Source organism: Melospiza georgiana, chromosome 5, assembly GCF_028018845.1.
Source record: "Melospiza georgiana isolate bMelGeo1 chromosome 5, bMelGeo1.pri, whole genome shotgun sequence".
NCBI lineage: Eukaryota > Metazoa > Chordata > Aves > Passeriformes > Passerellidae > Melospiza > Melospiza georgiana.
In genome coordinates this window covers 19956092-19973614 of record NC_080434.1, presented here as the reverse complement: position 1 = coordinate 19973614, position 17523 = coordinate 19956092, and the positions used below count along the sequence as shown (strand labels likewise).

Genomic DNA, 17523 nt, shown 5'->3' with positions numbered 1-17523 from the left:
GCAAAAAAAAGCCAGTTACCTTTGATATAAAAGTATAAAAGTTACCCTTAGTTGCAAAATTAACTTTGTTTTAGTGGTCACTGGGAAATGAGAACCTGGGCATCTTTCAGAAAATAGCTCATGCAGAAATGCAGAACAAAGGGGGTTTAAAATTAAGTATTTAAATTGGCTTTTCCTATTACATTATTTAAGCCTGAATATAAATCTGCCTAGCATGAGTTTGTTGAATCAAACAAGGATCTATCAATTGTTGATTTACTGAAATAAATTACAATTAAAACAGAATTATGATATCTGATCAAGATTGTAATTTATCATTTCTACAAATATTTGATTTGATGGGAACCAAACTGGTGCTGCCATTTCCAAAACCCAATCCTCGTAATTTATTCTGTGGTCTTATAAATTTTCCTTTGCTTGCTTCTTTAGTGGTGTCCCAAATTATAACTCTTTCTAATGGTCAACCTATCTTGGCTTGAATTTTCCCATGCCTGAAGTCCACAATGCTGATGTAGCAGAACAGAAACTTTGAAGATATTTCCTTTTCTCTGTGCTGTTTATTATATCCTTTGCTTTGCGTGTAGACCGAGCTCTGCAGCTTAGGTCAACAAGAAGCCACCGTTGTGGCCAGGCTGGCTCGTGGGAAGCAGCACTCAAATGGTTCCAGTTTGCAGCTCTCCTGGGTCTGAGATGCTTCCCACAGGTCAGGCTGGCAGCTTCTGGGGCTGGGAATTGAAATGGATACCCCTCAGGTCACATGTGCCCTGGGCAGTGTTTGTACCTGCACGCTGGTGGTGGCTGCTCTAGGCTGAGGGAATGGTCCTCAGCTTCTCTAAAGGAGAATTAGGGTGGATTTAACGCTTACTGGGAGAGGCAGACATCAGCTATAAAGAGAACATGGAATAATATTTTGCCTCTTTTTTTTCTTTTACCTTATAAAGTTAAACAAGTGGTACAAGAAGTTTCTGCGCTTATTTATTCGCTTTCTTAAAACTTTGGAATCCAGATCTATAAATACAAGCTGACTTAATGTTTACCATTATGGTCGCTCTCACTTGAATTGATGGGTGCTACTTGTTAGGGAAAAAAAAGTAAAAAAAGGTATTAAGATATATGATCTGCAAGAAAAGATTAACATGCTGTTGTTGTTAAAATATGTTGCTTTTGTCCATAAGGGAAAACCACTGTGAAAGTCTTAGCCCCTCAGTTTTCTAAAAACTAGAAGCCTGTTTGTCAGCTATTACAGGAGCAAAAGGAAAGACATCACAACCAGACTAAAGAGATGTAGCTTTTCATAAAGGTAGCAGATGTATCACAGACTTAATTGTAGTGGGGTATTGACCTTAAATAAAGAATCACCATTTCTTAAAAATAATAATGGCTCAATAGGTATAATTCTCTTTTTTTGGGGGGGGGGAATTTTAATGTCATTTCTTCATTGCAGATTTCTAGTTGGAGTTGTTTCCTAATTCTTTTCAGAGGGTGATGTAGGCTTGCTAGTCCATGTGAGTTTTCTTAAGAAATGTAAAATACTTTTCAGTATTACCAAATAACCCATGCAGATGTGCAGCTGAATTTAACCAATTCAGAAAACTTTTGACTTCTTGTTAGGAAATATCCATTTTTCAAACTTGAAAAAATAGATCAGGAAGGATTATGTTTCCAAGTCTGTGTTTACAAAACTGAATTGATTTGGTTTTTCTCAAATGTTCAGGACGTGGAAAATGTACAGATTTAATTATGTTAAGTTCTAATATCATTACACACATTTTAGTGACTCTGAATGAAGTAAAACCTAGCAGATAAATTTATAAACCATAAAGGTGTGCAAATAAATTTTTGTCAGTCAGATTTTTAACTGTGACAATGCAGTTTTGATTTTAATTCCTTTTTGCTGAATATGATAACTGAATGGCACTATATGGTCTTAAAGCAATTATTTTATATAAAGCTAAGCCGGGTACTTTTAGGCAAACATTAGTTTTGCCTTGATTTATGTGCAAAAAACGTTTCCCACTTAAAGGAAAGCGGTTGAAGGAATCTGGATTGGATAATTTAGGCTGAACTGTTGAAAGTGAAGTTGTTTGCTTAGGCATCGATCCAGACAAAACTCGTGCACATCTTTAACTTTCTGCAGTCTGTGTAGCCTGTGGGACCTCTACTGACATGGATAAAGTAGCAAGAGTGCAACATCATTCCCAAATTGGATCTGCATACCCTACTGTCACAGGCACGTGAATTAAAAGTGCATTTAAATGTGCTTGCAAGTAAAAGATCTGGGACTCCTCAGAGATTACCTGATCCCACCAAAACACCCAACTGACAGTCAAAAATGAGATTTCCTTTCTTGTCTATGCCTATGCCTGGGGGTGGGGAGGGGGAAGGGAACGTTTTGTTGCTTTTAATACGAGCTTCATTGGATTGGTTTGTCTCTCTGGTGCAGTCGTGACGCAGTGTTGTGTTTTATCAGTGCCCACCCCCAGCAGAATTCTTTGCTTAAGAGGAGGCAGATTTTCACCTACTGAATAAGAGTCTGGACTCGCATTGATGCTTCTCAGTGTTGTCTTGTGTGCTCTCCTCCTGTGCCGGAGTGAATTTTATCCCCGGACTGCCTGGTGTAAGTTACAGCCCTCTTTCTACCCTCTGAAAGTTTGCATGTTCAGATGTGACTGTGCTGAATGATAGGATATCTATTTTAGACTTCAGCCTGTATTTCTGATCAGGAGGGAAGGTTGCTAGAAGAACTTTGCTCATTTTTCTCTTGAAAGAACTTTTAAATACTGGGTGAGTTTTAAAGACTTCTCTGCATGGTTTTCTTTTATAAAACTTGTTTTCTGTAACCATGAACACTTGTTTTCTCTGAATGGATCTTGAAAATCTCCGGTACTGAGTCATAAAAACTACTTGCCTGCTAGAAAGACTTTGTTCAGTCACTGAAGGATCAAATTGTCCTTTAGTTAGAGAAAAATATGTTTATCAGCAAATGCATGAGAGTTTGTTGATACTTCACCTTTCTTACTTGTTTGGAGAATTGCTTAAAGTGACTGCTGTCTGTGTTTTTAGTGAATGTTTTCAGCCATAAAATCTCATGCTAGATATTTTATATCCATTTTTGACCTTTCAGTGGTGGGAACAGAAGGTTGATAGGGACTAGGAAAAGGAAGCATCCTCTGGAAGTTTTGGGAGCTGACAGTGACAGTCCCTCTCTGCAATGTTAAACTGGACAGGAATCCTTGGAAAGCTATCAACTTCAGTTTGTTTCCATATCAAGTAGTAGCATGAAGTATGCTTAAACACATTGTGACTGTGTTAAAATAGGAACTGATTGATAGAAAAACCTGCTTCTGCTGATGTGGTAATTGATTTTTTTTTTTAATAGTAAGTTCAGAGTGCTTTTTGTGTATTGGAGCATTAAACTTGCATAATGTTTGGCCTTGTGACAAGTCCTGTGCATGTAATTTAGAGCCATATAGGGATGTTCTCAGTCTTGAACCACTTGATTCAATACTACCTTTCATATCATGAATGTAGCATTAGTAATTTAAAGTAAATAATTTGTGAGCCTTGTGGCCTGAGCATGAACTGGAAATGATAAGGACTATTGATAAGAACCACGTTAGTAGCTCTGGTTATAAACCAGGCTTGGTTTCTATGCAGTGCTGCTTCAGTACCCGGAGACTGGAATGCCAGATCTGGCCTGAGTTTATACTCATAGTTGGGAACCTGACAGATTGGTTTTATATAAAAAGCAGAGGATATAAAAGAGAGGATATGGACTAACCTCCCAGGAGCTGCTGTCTGGTAAGCATTTTAGACAGACTTTTCCCCCACTGGTAACTAGAAGTGAACCTGCCTGTCAGTACAAATCCAGTGCTGCTGTCAATCATTAAACATCTACTGTTTTCAACACGGCAGAGGAAAAGAAATTGTCCTCCCTTGTCTGCCTTGCCATAATGCAAAGTGGAGTAGTCATATAAATTATTTCGGGAAATGCTACACTAACTGCTGTCCTTTGATTTTTGTTCATACTCGGGCAACAACAAATCAGTTAAAAGTGGGATGTCTCAGAATCTCTGTCTCATCCAGAGCACAAGAAAATTTTCAGCTGCAGCGTGGGGCAACTTCTGAGGGGAGGAGAGCTGCATGCAGCATGATTTATATATGGTATGAGCTGCATACTTTCAGTGCCTTACAAATGCTCTAGGTTCTTCCCTAATTTTCAGTGAAGAGAATATTAAAGGACATTTATGGGATCTCTGTTACTTTATGTCACACAGTCGGATTGCTAGATGGTAATGCACTCTGATTACTTCCTTAGAATTTGAACTTAGTCCTGAGCTTTTATTTATCCATTAATTCCTGCTGTTTGATACTTCTCTGTTCTCTTTAGCACCAATTTGTTTAGCAAAAACAAAAATCTCCAAACCCTGACATCTCTGATTTTCAAATTTAGTATTATTTTTTTCACTAAAACTTGTCCAGGCTCAGTAGTGTACTCTGAACAGCTTCCAGGAGACCTGTCTTAGTGAATGTCTGTATATAAACATGTCCTAAAATGATCTCATGCTTAACATGAGATCCTAACTTTTTCCTGAGGATTCACTTGTCATTGTGCATGAATTGAGGTGCTTTTTTACCTAGGTTTTGTTCTCATCTCTCCCTTAGGGAGGAAATAGCACTCTGTCTTGACAGAGTTATAACAAGCTGTTTAGTGAATAATAAAATACAGTCTGAGGGCAGTGTCTGGATCATCTCCAGTGAGGCAGAGGGACGTGCTTAGCATTTCCAAAAATCGAATTTTTCTTGCTGAGGTGCAAGTTTCTAAGTCCATTTAAAAGGCTTCAACTCAAACCTTGTAAGTATGGTGCACTGACTGTAGACCATAAGGAAACTCTATTAGCTAAAAAACTTGCCTTAATGCAGAATTAGCTTCTTCCAGCTTGAAATGCCATCTCTGTGCATTTCTCTCCATCCATCAGAGATGCATGCCCCAGCTTCAGGTCCTGCAGCTCCTGGTGCTAACACAATTCCTCTGCCCTGCTAGTGCCCAAGTGTGAGCTTGCAGCATGGCAGAACAAGTTGGGCTGGTTCAGGAAGAGTTATCCAAAGCCTAAATAGGGAAATGTACTTTTCCACCGAGTGTGCTGTGGTGGCAGAGCACACCTGACTGCAGAGGAGGTGTCAGTCCCAGAGGTGACTGGGAGCATCTCCCAGCACCCAGCAGGTAGGGTTGAATTGCATTTGGGTTGCATAGAGGCACGTTGATGAAATATGAGAACAGGAGAGACACAGGCTGGTGACTTCCAGGTGTCACACGTGGAGCAGATCACCTGCCATTCCCTCCTGCGTGGTGTTTTTTCCAGTTTCTTTTTCATCCCATTAAACAACATCATAAGCTCTTGGGTTACATTAGGTGATGAGGGGCATAGTTCAGCATGTCTGAGCATGCCAAATGTATTTTGGGCTCTAGAAAGAAGCAGACTAAGATTTAGTCTGTATTTAGTCACTGGCCTGCTTTGCAGGATATTTTGCATTTCTGAAAACTTTCTCAGCAGAAATGTGCCTTTTTTCCCCTTTTTTTCTATAAGCATTTAAATTTTTACTGTTTTTTAAGGTTGAAAGTAGTAACACCTAGCCCTTCACAGGCAGCCTACATGGTAATTTTTAAACATGTGTTTATTTCCTTTTTCCTTTTGACTTCCATCTTGTTAAAGACACAGCTTGGCTGCTGCTGTGCTGTTGCTTGTGCCAACACAGTTGAGCCTCTCGAGTTTTGGAGGAAGCTCTATTTTGAACCATCACCTTGCATAAAATGACAGGAGGGGTGACTTCTTACTTAAGACATCCTTTTCTCCTGAGGCCACGTATCCTGTTTCACAGGGAGGGAGTTTGTGTAGCTGCCTCTGAGAGCCCTTTGCCAGAAGCCCTGCTGGCAGTCTCCTGGAGGCTCTCTGGCCTCCATGAGGCGATTTAGGAGCGCACATACGCACTCTTGAAGTCTTCATTTCTTCGGGACCATCTGGAGGAGTTCACCCCACCCTCCTCCCAGGGAAGCTAATAAAGGCAACCTTGTGACTTAGCGGTTTATTTTGGAAACTGCAAGAACTCGCCCTGGCTGGAGCAGCCAGATTTGGCAAACATTGTCCCATGAACTCTCTTGTGGTGGGGCAATGTCACAATGGCCCTGCTCTTTCTCTCAGTCCCAGGAATTGGGCCACCACAATAAATTGGTAGGTTGGTTGATAAGTGGAGGAAGGACAGATCTCTGTTGGGAATAAGGGTGTGCTTTTATCTAGCTGGTCCAAAGAAATGGGTCTTGTATAATCACAGTCTGTGGGTGCATGCGTGGACCTCAGTCAGCTTTGCCCATTTTCAGGAGAAGAAACTGGGGCACTGAGGCTAACTTGGCAAAGGTACTGTGGAAATGCATGCAGGATGAAGAATTTAATCATTAATCTCCAGGATCAAGGAAGGACCCTAGTCCAGAACTTCATCTCCTAGCAAAAATCTGACATGCATAATAGAAATTTTTTAACAAATGCTTTTAGTGGGGTTTGGTCTTCATTCACAGGCAAACAAGTGTTAACTGTAATTGTTTTTTCCAAATATCATTAGCCTTTTCTGTTTCTGTCAAGTCCTTTTCCACCCAATGGGCTGAGTGCTCATGAATTATAAAAAAGCAACAAGTCTTCAAACAGAAAACATGCTTTGGTGCTTCGTTTTCTCATGTTATCTCATAGTATAAAAATCCTTATACAAATGTTTTTAGCCATTAAGACCTTCTGAAATGTTATTTTAGAGTGTAAGGCATTCAAGGATTGATGTCTGCTCCATGTCTGGAAAAGACTGGAGCAACAGTTGTCCAGCCAGTTTGGAGCCTGCAGAAAGAAAGAGGGACATCTTTTTTTGCTGAATATGTTTCTGCAGAGAAAGCATCAGTCGTTGACATCAATTTTAGAGTTTTCTAGGAAACACTTATGGGTAGAGGTTTTATTTTCCTCCTGGTTGTTCTCAAGGATCCGACACCTCAGGAGTATGCAAAATCTCTTTTAATTTTTTAACTTTGCTGTTATTTCAGGGGTTTCAGAGACTCTCCCTGCTACTGCAGGACTCAAATTGCATTTGGATCACTGAAAGAAATTAAGCATGATCTTGAAACTGTCCATTTGGGAACATTGTGTTGGAGTGACTGTGGGGAAATAGTGAGCATGAGGTGGGCTCAGGGCTTTAATCTGACATCCCCTGCTCTCTGGAAGTGCTTCTTCAAAGAGGTGGAGTTGGCTGATGCATATTTGCTGCTAAATGTTCATTTAACCCCTTGCCACAGGACCACAGGATGTCTTTGTGGGGGCCAGTAACAGAAGGGAATTGGCCCTTGAAGGAGGCAGGGGATTTGGAAAATTTGCTTCTAGCTTTTGACCATCTTCCTGTCACTGTGGGCCTGATCACTCTATTTAACGGTCTTTTGGATGATGAAGGTTTTATTTTTTAAACTCCCTTTCTCCATATCCTTTTTTTGCTTTGAAGAAGCTTACTCTTTTATTGGACTAAGAAAGATGTAATACAAAAGGCAGTCATAAAACTTAAACTGTCAAAATAAATACACAAAGATATCTGTGACAATAGTTTGAATATAATAACTGTTAATAATTGGTAACTATCTATAGGAAAAAGCAGAGTTCAATGATTTCCTTGCACCTTTTTCATAGACTTCTCTAAACCAGTAGGGATACATGGAAATATTGAAATTATTGTGCTGTTTCAGTGGCTGAAAAGCTTCAAAGAAATTGTATTCTTGCAGCATGGGATGTGATAGCAACAACAGATGAATATTAATGTTCTTCAGCGTATTTTCAGTGGTATTTCCTAGACAGACATGCATATAAAATGATTTTTCAAAGGAGCATATCCATGGCTGCAGCTGATAAATGGTGAGAGCTCTGCTGAGGTCAGTGGTCAGGTGTTCTGTATCAGCTGGGAGTCAGGCTGTGTGGTATAGTCTGTGTACCCTTTGTCTTATATTCTCTGGGTGCAAAAGCCAAGAGAAATCATCCTGCTAGAGAGGGGGCTTGTTGCCCTGCTTGGTAAATTCAACACAAACAAATTCTCAAACTTTCTAAATCCTTTTAAATTGTTCAAAAGAGTTTCTTGGTCAGTGATGTTGCAAGAAACATATTGCTTTGGAGGTGACCTAATTTGAATCTTTTCTGAATTGCTTTATGATTAGAGCAGTCACATGCTGAGGTAGGACCCCATTAATGGGTTTAAATCATCTGTTTACTTCTGAAAACACGCATTGTTATGAGCTCTGCTGAGTGTTCCACCCTTTTATTTTAATTTTCTTTTTTCTTTTTTTTTTTCCTCTGTTGCAGGACAGAACATCGCAGTCCTACCGGTTTGGAAGCAAAATATGGAATGTGTTTCACTGCTGACCGAAGGCAGCCAAATGAACAGTATTTATAGTAGTTCGAAAATCAGCAGTTAGCAGTTTCTTCACATTCTAACACTACCCAGCACTTTCCAGAGAGAACTCATTGTTTACAAGAAATCTGCTTTCCAAATCCGTGGCGGTGCCCTCCAGCCTTGACTATTAACTATTTGCAAAGGGGAAGCTAATCTACACTTTGGGGAAAGATGGCAATGGATGAGTACCTGTGGATGGTCATTGTGGGTTTTATCATTGCTTTTATTTTAGCTTTTTCTGTCGGTGCGAATGATGTTGCAAATTCTTTCGGAACGGCCGTGGGCTCTGGTGTTGTTACTTTACGCCAGGCTTGCATTTTGGCTTCAGTTTTTGAAACCACTGGCTCAGTGTTACTGGGAGCGAAAGTAGGAGAAACAATTCGGAAAGGTATCATTGATGTTAACCTGTACAACAACACTGTCCCGCTGCTGATGGCAGGAGAAGTGAGTGCAATGGTTGGTAAGTAACACTTTCCTGTTCCAAGTAGTGTTTGTTCTGTGTTTGTCACCCTGTTAACCGTGAGCATTGTTAATTCAGTCTTCCCATCTTCTGGACCTGCACTTCTGGTTTTGTGTGAATGCAGGGGCCTGCGTTCCTTTTTAAGTCTCCTGTGTTTTTTTAAAATACTTCTAACAATTTACATTTTTTCAGTGGTTCAGCCACTTAACTAACAGATGAAAAGGAATGTTTAACACAGTGGATCCTATATGTGTGTAAGACGCTGAAAAAAATTATTTTGGAGATTTTTGTGATGGTAAATGGAAAATATAAAAGTTTAGCATTTGTGTCTGTACAGAAGACCCTACAGAATCAGCAGTTTGCAATGAGTGTGTATGAGAAAGAATCCTTTTTAAAAAGTTTCAGAAAATCCAAACACTGATTGCCTGGCTGAGTGATTGCAATTAGTCCTACGTTTCACCCTTACCCACTGCAAAACTAAGGGAGCAGTAAAAATAATCACACATTTAAGGTCTTTTTAGTTTTTCTGACCCAAATGACAGCAGGTCAGCTCTTAGAGTCTGCTCCCCTTGCTTGTGTTTGTAGTTAACTAAATCTCTGTTCAGAACAAACAGCATATTCTGAGGTAAGTAACATTAAGCCATGGTATTTACTCTTTGTTTATGTGCAAGAGGCTTTGTGAGCTTTTAGAGAGCTCCCTCCAGGAGCAAACCTGCTCTTACAGGGCAGCAGGAGGAAACCCTTTATCAGTGGGAGAGGCAGCCCCGGCAAGGGGCCAGCCCTCCCACCTCGGTCTGGCAGCCTGGTGATTTACACAGGCACCACAGCGTCCTCTGCTTCAGAGGGATGTTCCACTTGAACATTTTCTTCCTTAAACCTACTTGAACCTGACCTAAATGTTATTTCCACCTATCCCTTCTGACCTCCTCACACTTTTTACGTGAAACCTGCACAGGAGTTAGGTGAGTCTGTGCAGAGATTTACTACATGTGCTTATTTTCCTGTTTCCTTTGGGAAAAGGGCAAATTGAGTGCCTTTTAAAAAAATTTCTTTTATTTTTTATGGTTCGACATGGACATTGAGTGACAGTTTCGAGAGTTGTCAGAGGTGGCTTTGTGTGCCTGAGAGTGGGAAGGTTCTGTGGCTGTTTCTGAGGCTCCTGAAGATTGGGCACCTTTCCTTGCCCAAGGGGCAGAGGGGTTGGTCACCAAGAGATCACTGGGGCAGCAGCCACTTCCACAGATGGTCCCGCTTTAACCCACCTCAGGTGCTCCTGCCCCTCCACCCCATCAGTCCCTCTCTCCTGATCCCTTGCAGGGTCAGCTGGAGGTGTTTGCTCTTTCCCTCAAGGTGCAGAGTGGCTATTTAGCCCCATCCCACTGGCACCTGTTATCCCTGTGCTTGCTGAGATGGCTGAGGCTCTCCCATGGGTGGGCTGGGAGCACTGCACAGCGCTGGGAGTGTGAGTGACCTGCGTGTTCCCGATTCCCTTTGAAGGAAGGGTCCGTTTTCTTCCCTGGATCTATTTCTGGTCTCCTGATCCTAGCAGGGCAAAGTTTTAAGTCTCAGATACCCCCTGCAGAGGCAACTGGCCAGAAGCTCAAAGAAAACAACTTATTTGCATGCCTATTTACATAAGCCTGTGTGAACTTCATGACCAGTTGCATTCCCTTCCTCCAGTAGGGGCATTAGGAAGAAATTCCACATTATAAGTCTCAGAATTAATCACAAGTTACAAAATGCAGATTTCAGTATTTTTTTTCCTCAAATCCATCTCCAGCTTTTCTCTGGATGTATGATATTTTTTCTGTGTTTTCTCGTAGCCTTTTTGGATGTTTACTTTTTCTGTTTTTGCTCTGCATTTTCCCCCACCCTGTTCTCTCATGTCTCATGATCATGTTTTTGCAAATGGATTTAGCTTCTGAATTTCAATGAGGTTAAATGAGTCAACGGTCTGGGAGAGACCAAAAGTCACTGTATCCTCTTTCCAGATGTTGGTGGAAGATCCTTTGATGCTTGCAGCAAACAGCAGATGTAATTTTCAGGTCAGCCTTTTCTCCTAAGAGAAAAGGAAGCGGGAAGTAATGGGATTAAAGTTTTAATATGTAGCATTTTGTAGTAATTTGGAGCACATTCGGATGTTGTTTATTTGTCAGATGAGAAGGTAAGGACTGTTGCTCTTGGGGGTAGATTGTAGTACTTGCCCAGCATCAATTAGCTGTCAGGTTATTGTCAGGACGTTCCCGTGTGTTGTTCTGGAGGTTCTGGTGCGAGCTGAAGTCAGCAGCTGATGCGACTGAGGAGATGCCACCAACAGAGAGGACATCCCAGCCAGGATTAGCAGAGCCAAGTACTAATCTAGTCCTGCAGGTGACCTGGTGTTTGGTGTGGGCTCACAGCTGGCACTGAGCACTGGAGCCCAAGGAGAACGAGGTGCCCTCAGTGGCAGGGGAGTGTGAAACGCACCCTGGCCAAACGCTGGGGCAGGTTGCAGCCAGCCCTCTGTCTCCAGGGGATGTTGACCCAGAGGAAAGGGTGTGGGCAACAGTGTCCACAGGCATGAAGGGTCTGAATTTGGGACTCTCTGACCCAGCCTAGTGAGCCTCCTGCTTCCTAAGTTAGTTTCGCGAAGGTAAAAGTTGAGAACATACATTTTATGTTAAAGAGGATTTAAAGCTTTGATGTAGGTAGCTAAAGCAGTGCAAGTCCCAGAGTAAAGTCTTGCTCTGGCTTCCTTTGTAGTTTCTTCTGTTCCTTAACACTTCCTTAAACTTCTTTAGATTATGCATTGTCCTTGTCAGGCCATCCATTGGTCCTGCACCACCTGTTTCTTTCTCTGCTGCTTGTTTTCAGTAGAGCAATCTGCTCTAGTGGAAGGTGTCCCTGCCCATGGCACGGGGTTTGGAATTAGATGATTTTTAAGGTCCCTTCCAACACAAACCATTCTGTAATTCTATGAAGTTAAATAAACAAGAAATAGTTCCATAGTCCCTCTATTTCCCCCGACAATAAACCCAGTCCTCACCAGACATTTGCAGTGCAGCTGTGGCTTGGTTCCATTTCCCCTTTTTTTTATACTATTTTGTAATTACATATCTATAGGTAGCTTATCTTTTTATTTGGCTTCTTTCAGATGTAACCATCTGATTTCTCCTTCTCCTCACTTCCATTTGCTGGTATCTAAGTTCATGTCAAAGGTTTCAAAGTGTTTTTATTTTTATTTTAGTACAGGAGAAAAGAAGCCAAAAAATTGAAGAGCAGGTGTTCCTTGATTGATCTAGAATTTCCACTAGCAAGGGAAGTAACAGTTGTTTTGGGATAGTATGCCAGGAGAGATCAGTTTTACAAACTGGTTGACTTCCAAATGTGGCCACATATGATACCAGCAAATCACTGTTTGCAGATGGCTCTGTTTCAAGACCTTCAAACCATCTTCTCGTGTTGGAATTGAGGATGGAGCTTGAAACTTTGTGTAGTCTGCCAGCATATGTTCAGTGACCTTGCTTTATCACCTGTATCTGCTGCAGATCTGTTAAGAGAGGAGGCATGAGCCACAAAATTCAGGATCTCTTATGGCAGTCTGATTGCTGCCACTAGTGACTCAATACACGAAGATTTAGTCTTAAGGCCATGAAGTATTACAATGAGGTCTTTGTAAGAATTCTCTAATATTAGGGGGGGTCCACAGAAAGCTGGTGTCACTCTCAAAAGTATTTTGTTGTCCTGAGGTTAGTGCCGCCGCAAGAGGAGCAGGGATCTTGTGTCTTTGGAAAGTGAAAGGAGTCAGAGCATGAGGCTGCATGCTCGAGAGCTTGGTGGCCAGCTGTGTCTGATCTAACTCCTGAAAGAGGTGCTTGGGATACTTTTTTTCCCACTGTACTCTTGGCCAGCATTCTTCCTGGAATTCTTGCTGGAATGCCAGATGTTGCATTTACTTTACAGACCATTACCCGCTGTCCCTTAGTTGGTTAGGAGAACTTATTTCCTTATGCCAGGGTATCTTTGGCTTCTCCATGACTAACATAAGCCTTTTCAGCAGTCTTGAATTTCTCCTGGAATCCTTCTTGAATTTCTCTGCAGCAATGAGCTGCAGATGAAGGCAGTGAGAGAGTCTGTATTCTTTCCTCAGTCCATTTTTCCTGTAGAGGACTGGATGGCTGTGTATCACTGAGATGAAGCATGAAATCTCTCTGTCCCCCAATTTGAACCTTTCTCTGGTAGTATCCAGCTTTAGGAGTATGGGTGGTTCACTAGTGAAATGGTGAATGCCTCCTCACGCTGATCACCTGGAGGCTTGCAGGGTCAGCTCTCAAGAGGGAGGTTTGGGAGCAGTTTGTGTACCTAATCAGGCTGTAAATACTGAAAGCAGAACTGTCATGGATTGTGGGGAGCTCTTAGTCATAAACAGTCATAAGTAAGATTTAGCATTCAAAGCTGCTATTAAACTGTCTTAGTATCTGCTTTTAGAGACAGAACAGGAACAAAACCCTCTTTAGAAGATCTCTCTTATGCATGAGGAGTGTAGGCAGCACTTGTAAAAGAGTGTGGGCACGTGGTAAAGAATTTTCTGCGTTACATTATTGTTGTTTATACCATATGGTTCATTTATTTCTAGGTTCTGCTGTTTGGCAGCTAATTGCATCGTTCTTGAAGCTCCCAATATCAGGGACCCATTGCATTGTAGGTGCTACGATTGGATTTTCTTTGGTGGCAATTGGCACGCAGGGTGTGCAGTGGATGCAGCTTGTCAAGATTGGTAAGTGCTGTCTCCTTTTATGTGTGAGAGTATGTGAAATAGTGTGTGTTGCCTGCAAAAAACATTCCCAGAAATCTGCTTTGTGCTGATAGCACACTCTCATTGATTTATTTTCCACCCCTGTCACATCATTCAGAAGATGCACTGGTGCCATGTTCATTAAGGGCTGCAGTGTGTCTCCAGTGGAGAAGGGGGTAAGGCAAAAGGTGTGTTTCCCCATTGGTAAGCTAGGGGCACATTGTCCCTCAAGAAACATGCCTCAAGGTGACATTCCTCCTCTTCTAATTCTCTTTGAGGCAGCTCATACTACCCTGTTCTTGCTCTCAACAATATGAATGCCATCATGTGAATGCCCACAGTCATGTTTCTCCACCCACCACCACCTTCAGGGCACACAGCACGTTTAAATCACAGCCTCCCATTGCCAAGAACAGTGGCACATCCAAGCAGGGATGTGATGGAGTGTTTTCTTATTGTTTTGGAAGCCTTTGGAACTTGAGGTGCAGTCTAAAATCTCTATTAGAAGGAAGCTCTAATATATTACCATGCCCTCTACCTGAAGGCATGGTAATATATTAGAACTTCAGCAATGCATGTGCATTTTTAAAATTCTGTCAATAGTAAAAGAGTTTTCAGTGACAGCAGAATCAATCTGTTGACCATGCTGCAAACAATAAATCACTGTGGATGAGATTTCCAGAGTGCTGCCCTAATCCGGCTTTATTGAAATCAGTGGGAGCTTTGCCACCTACTTCAGTTAAATCATCCTGGACACTTGCAGTGCTGGCCTGCAAAAAATGTACATGCATCATACATTACAGTTGATGTTCCTGTGGCATTTTGGAACTCAAGACTCTTACCCTGGGAGCAGCCAGTCATCCCATTAGATGCAGTTGCTTTCCATTTGCTTGAGACATTCATGGTCGTGGTGATTAGGAAATTACAGTACTTTCTTGGTCTACTCTGATTCAAACTACAAGAAACTTTCCTAAGGAGTTTGATTGCTAAACTTACAAAATTAGCAGGAAATGCTTTGGCTGTTGTTTCTAATGGTGCTTAGCATTACTTTGACTTTCATGAGTGTCGGTGGACATTGAGTTGCACCAGTTGTAAGTAAACATACAGAACATTCATTCCAGTTGTAAGAGAATTGTTTGAAATTTATTGCTCATTAACAATGTACTTAACTATTATGCAAGAATACTGTTTATTTCAAGTTCCATTCTTTCTTCAACACAGTTGCCTCTTGGTTTATTTCCCCATTGTTATCTGGCTTGATGTCTGGAATCCTATTTGTGCTGATCAGATTCTTCATTTTAAACAAGGTAAAGAAATCTCACTATTAAAATGAGTGCTTGGTATGAAGGTTGTGTTTTAGCCTCCCATTGAGTGCTGCCATTTCCATAGTTGAAAGTTTATGACTTCTTTTTGGACAGGAGACCAGTCATTTTTTTAATAGCCATTTGAGTTATACTTGCTCTTAGCAGTTCTGAAAGCTCTCAGTAAGTAATTTGACAAGTATTTGAGGCTTAGAAGGTGCTATGTGATAATTAATATTGTATATTCTGTTAGGTCAGAGGATAGTACGTTGAGGCTGCTTCTGTATTAGCACAGGCTTGCTGGCATTGACTTAGCCTCACAATTGCTGTTCTCTCTGTAATTTAAACAGAACAGTCCTCCCTTGGAGATACTCTAACTGGATTTTAAAGTCATGAAATTTTAAGTCTTGGTTTTCCAGCATTAGAAATATGGGCATCTGCCTATTGTGTAGACTCTCAAGAAACCTGAATCAGTGGGTTTTAGTGACCTGAGGTAACATTGGTCCATGTATCTCCAGTGCAAAAGATGACTTGCCTGCCACCCAGCATGGTCTGGAAACCTGAACTGCCTTTTCCATTTCTCTCACACCATTCAACTTGCTAAAATGGGCAAGTGAAGAGCATGTCAGTGACCTAAAATAAGGGACACTATATTAGCAGTTATACAGGGAACTTAAATAGACGAGGGATTAATTCTTTTGCTATAAATAGCACCACCTGTAACCTCAGCTTCATCGTTCTTTATTTCTGCTCTAAATAAATGTCAGTGATAAAAACAGATGATAGATTTGATAAGATTCAGCTTTGAATATGAAATAACTCAAGTTGCATGAAAGATAAGGAAAGGTTCCACTATTGTATTTAAAGCCTAGCAACTTAACAAATTAGCCATCAAAATCATGTGAACTCTGGTATTAAAGCTGTATATTTAAGCATCCAAGAGGCAGAAAAATTCAAGTTAAGGAAATTGCCTCCCAACTGCAGTCTGTGCCATTCACAAAGCAGTAAGATCTGTAAAATTTCTGACATAAGCAGGTAGTGACTTGTGTGCATGCATGAAAAAAGAGCAGCTTTCTGGCTTGTGAGTCTGTGCCTGTTACAGGGCTCCATGCCCTTGCTGGGGATGTCAGTGGATAGCAGCTGGCCCTCCAAATGCAGCCCATCTGCATCCTGCTTGGGGACCAGGCACAGCGCAGGGGGACCACAGCCTTTTCTCAGTTCCCTTGTACAGCTCATGGCAGCGAGAAATGAAACCACATTAGCCAGCCCTCAGCTTTGCCAGGCTCTTTGCAAACACGTGGAGCCCCTGGAAAGGCCAGAGCAGTCCCTCACAAAGGCTCTGTCCGTGGCTCACACGCGGCGTTTCCGCTGCTCTCTCGGCTGGGTCTTTCCTTGTGAGTGCTGAGGGCAGCAGACACTGTGCTGTGCTAAACGTTGCCTGTTCACTGTGTGTGTGTCACCTGCCTAATGCAGCCAGACACCTGGGATTTCAGGGGTTTCTGTTAGCTGGTAAGAAGTGCCAGGCTGTCTCGGTCAAAGAAGAGAGCTTGGGAATATGGTTTTGAGATGGATGCCTTGTTCTTGTGCCTGCTTGTAGCACAAGTGCAAAACATCAAAGCTAAGTGAAAGGGACTCCTCATCTTGTACACAAAATAAATGACAACACACCTGCAGAAAGAAACCTACCCCCAGGTCACTCAGCAGCTGACTGGAAAGTACAGCATGAGTCCCTGGTTCCCATTGATAGTGTCAAGCTCCCCCAGAGTGCTGGTACTTGCCAGGACCAGCATTGTGGACTTGGGTGTGACCAAACTGGTCACTCTCCTTTCCTTAACATCCAAAAGCTCCATCTGCCTATCACTGATTTGGGAGCACATGTTTTCCACATGGAGGTTCATGCTGACATGAATAATCTGTGTGAAATGCAGCTAATATTTTCTTTTTTCTGTGGTTTCTCTGCAGGAAGACCCCGTGCCCAATGGTCTCCGCGCGCTCCCGGTGTTTTATGCTGCTACCATAGCTATTAACGTGTTTTCCATCATGTACACTGGGGCTCCAGGTGAGTGAGCCAGGGAGGCTTCCACAGTGTGTAGGGATGCTCTGCCAGTGTCACCCAGACACCACAGGGTTATCTCCTCCTGTGTTAGGAGTTAACAAGGGCAGGAGTAAATCATTCACCTCCCCACGTGCTTCTGTTTGTGCGTGTGTTTTTGTGACACCCTCCTGATCGCTCTGGTTAGTGGGGAAGAGCACAGCTACGAAAAGAATCCCTCTTTAGAGGAGGGGAAGTTACTGAGAGGCAGCTTTGGCTTTGTAAATCTGAGCACATGCTGAGCTCTCAAAGGTGTTCTAGGTTTGTGCATCAGGGAGTGAAGGTTCAGAGTGGGGTGGGACAGCAGGTGCTGTTTGCTCTCAGTGTGATACCTTCACTCCTTCACCGACATCAGCAGAGTCACTGTCCTGGCACATCTGGCTCCAAGACTGTTATTTAAGTTGACTTCTTTGTTTTCCTTTAATGATAAGAA

General features: G+C 42.0%; 1 protein-coding gene across 6 annotated transcripts in view; it reads left to right on the top strand.

Moving 5' to 3' along the window:
- The window catches only part of SLC20A2 (solute carrier family 20 member 2), a 59517-nt gene that overhangs the window by 18760 nt on the left and 23234 nt on the right, over window positions 1-17523 (top strand). For 4 of the 6 annotated variants that reach the window (XM_058023823.1, XM_058023826.1, XM_058023821.1 and 1 more), the window contains 5 exons: window positions 2471-2617; window positions 8373-8923; window positions 13539-13679; window positions 14919-15004; window positions 16961-17057. In XM_058023823.1, coding sequence (XP_057879806.1) covers window positions 8635-8923; window positions 13539-13679; window positions 14919-15004; window positions 16961-17057 — 613 coding nt within the window. In that variant the 5' untranslated portion in view covers window positions 2471-2617; window positions 8373-8634. Of the gene's footprint in view, window positions 1-2470; window positions 2618-3692; window positions 3802-8372; window positions 8924-13538; window positions 13680-14918; window positions 15005-16960; window positions 17058-17523 lie in introns of those variants that run through there. The other 2 variants (XM_058023825.1, XM_058023824.1) reach the window with 2 other exon arrangements.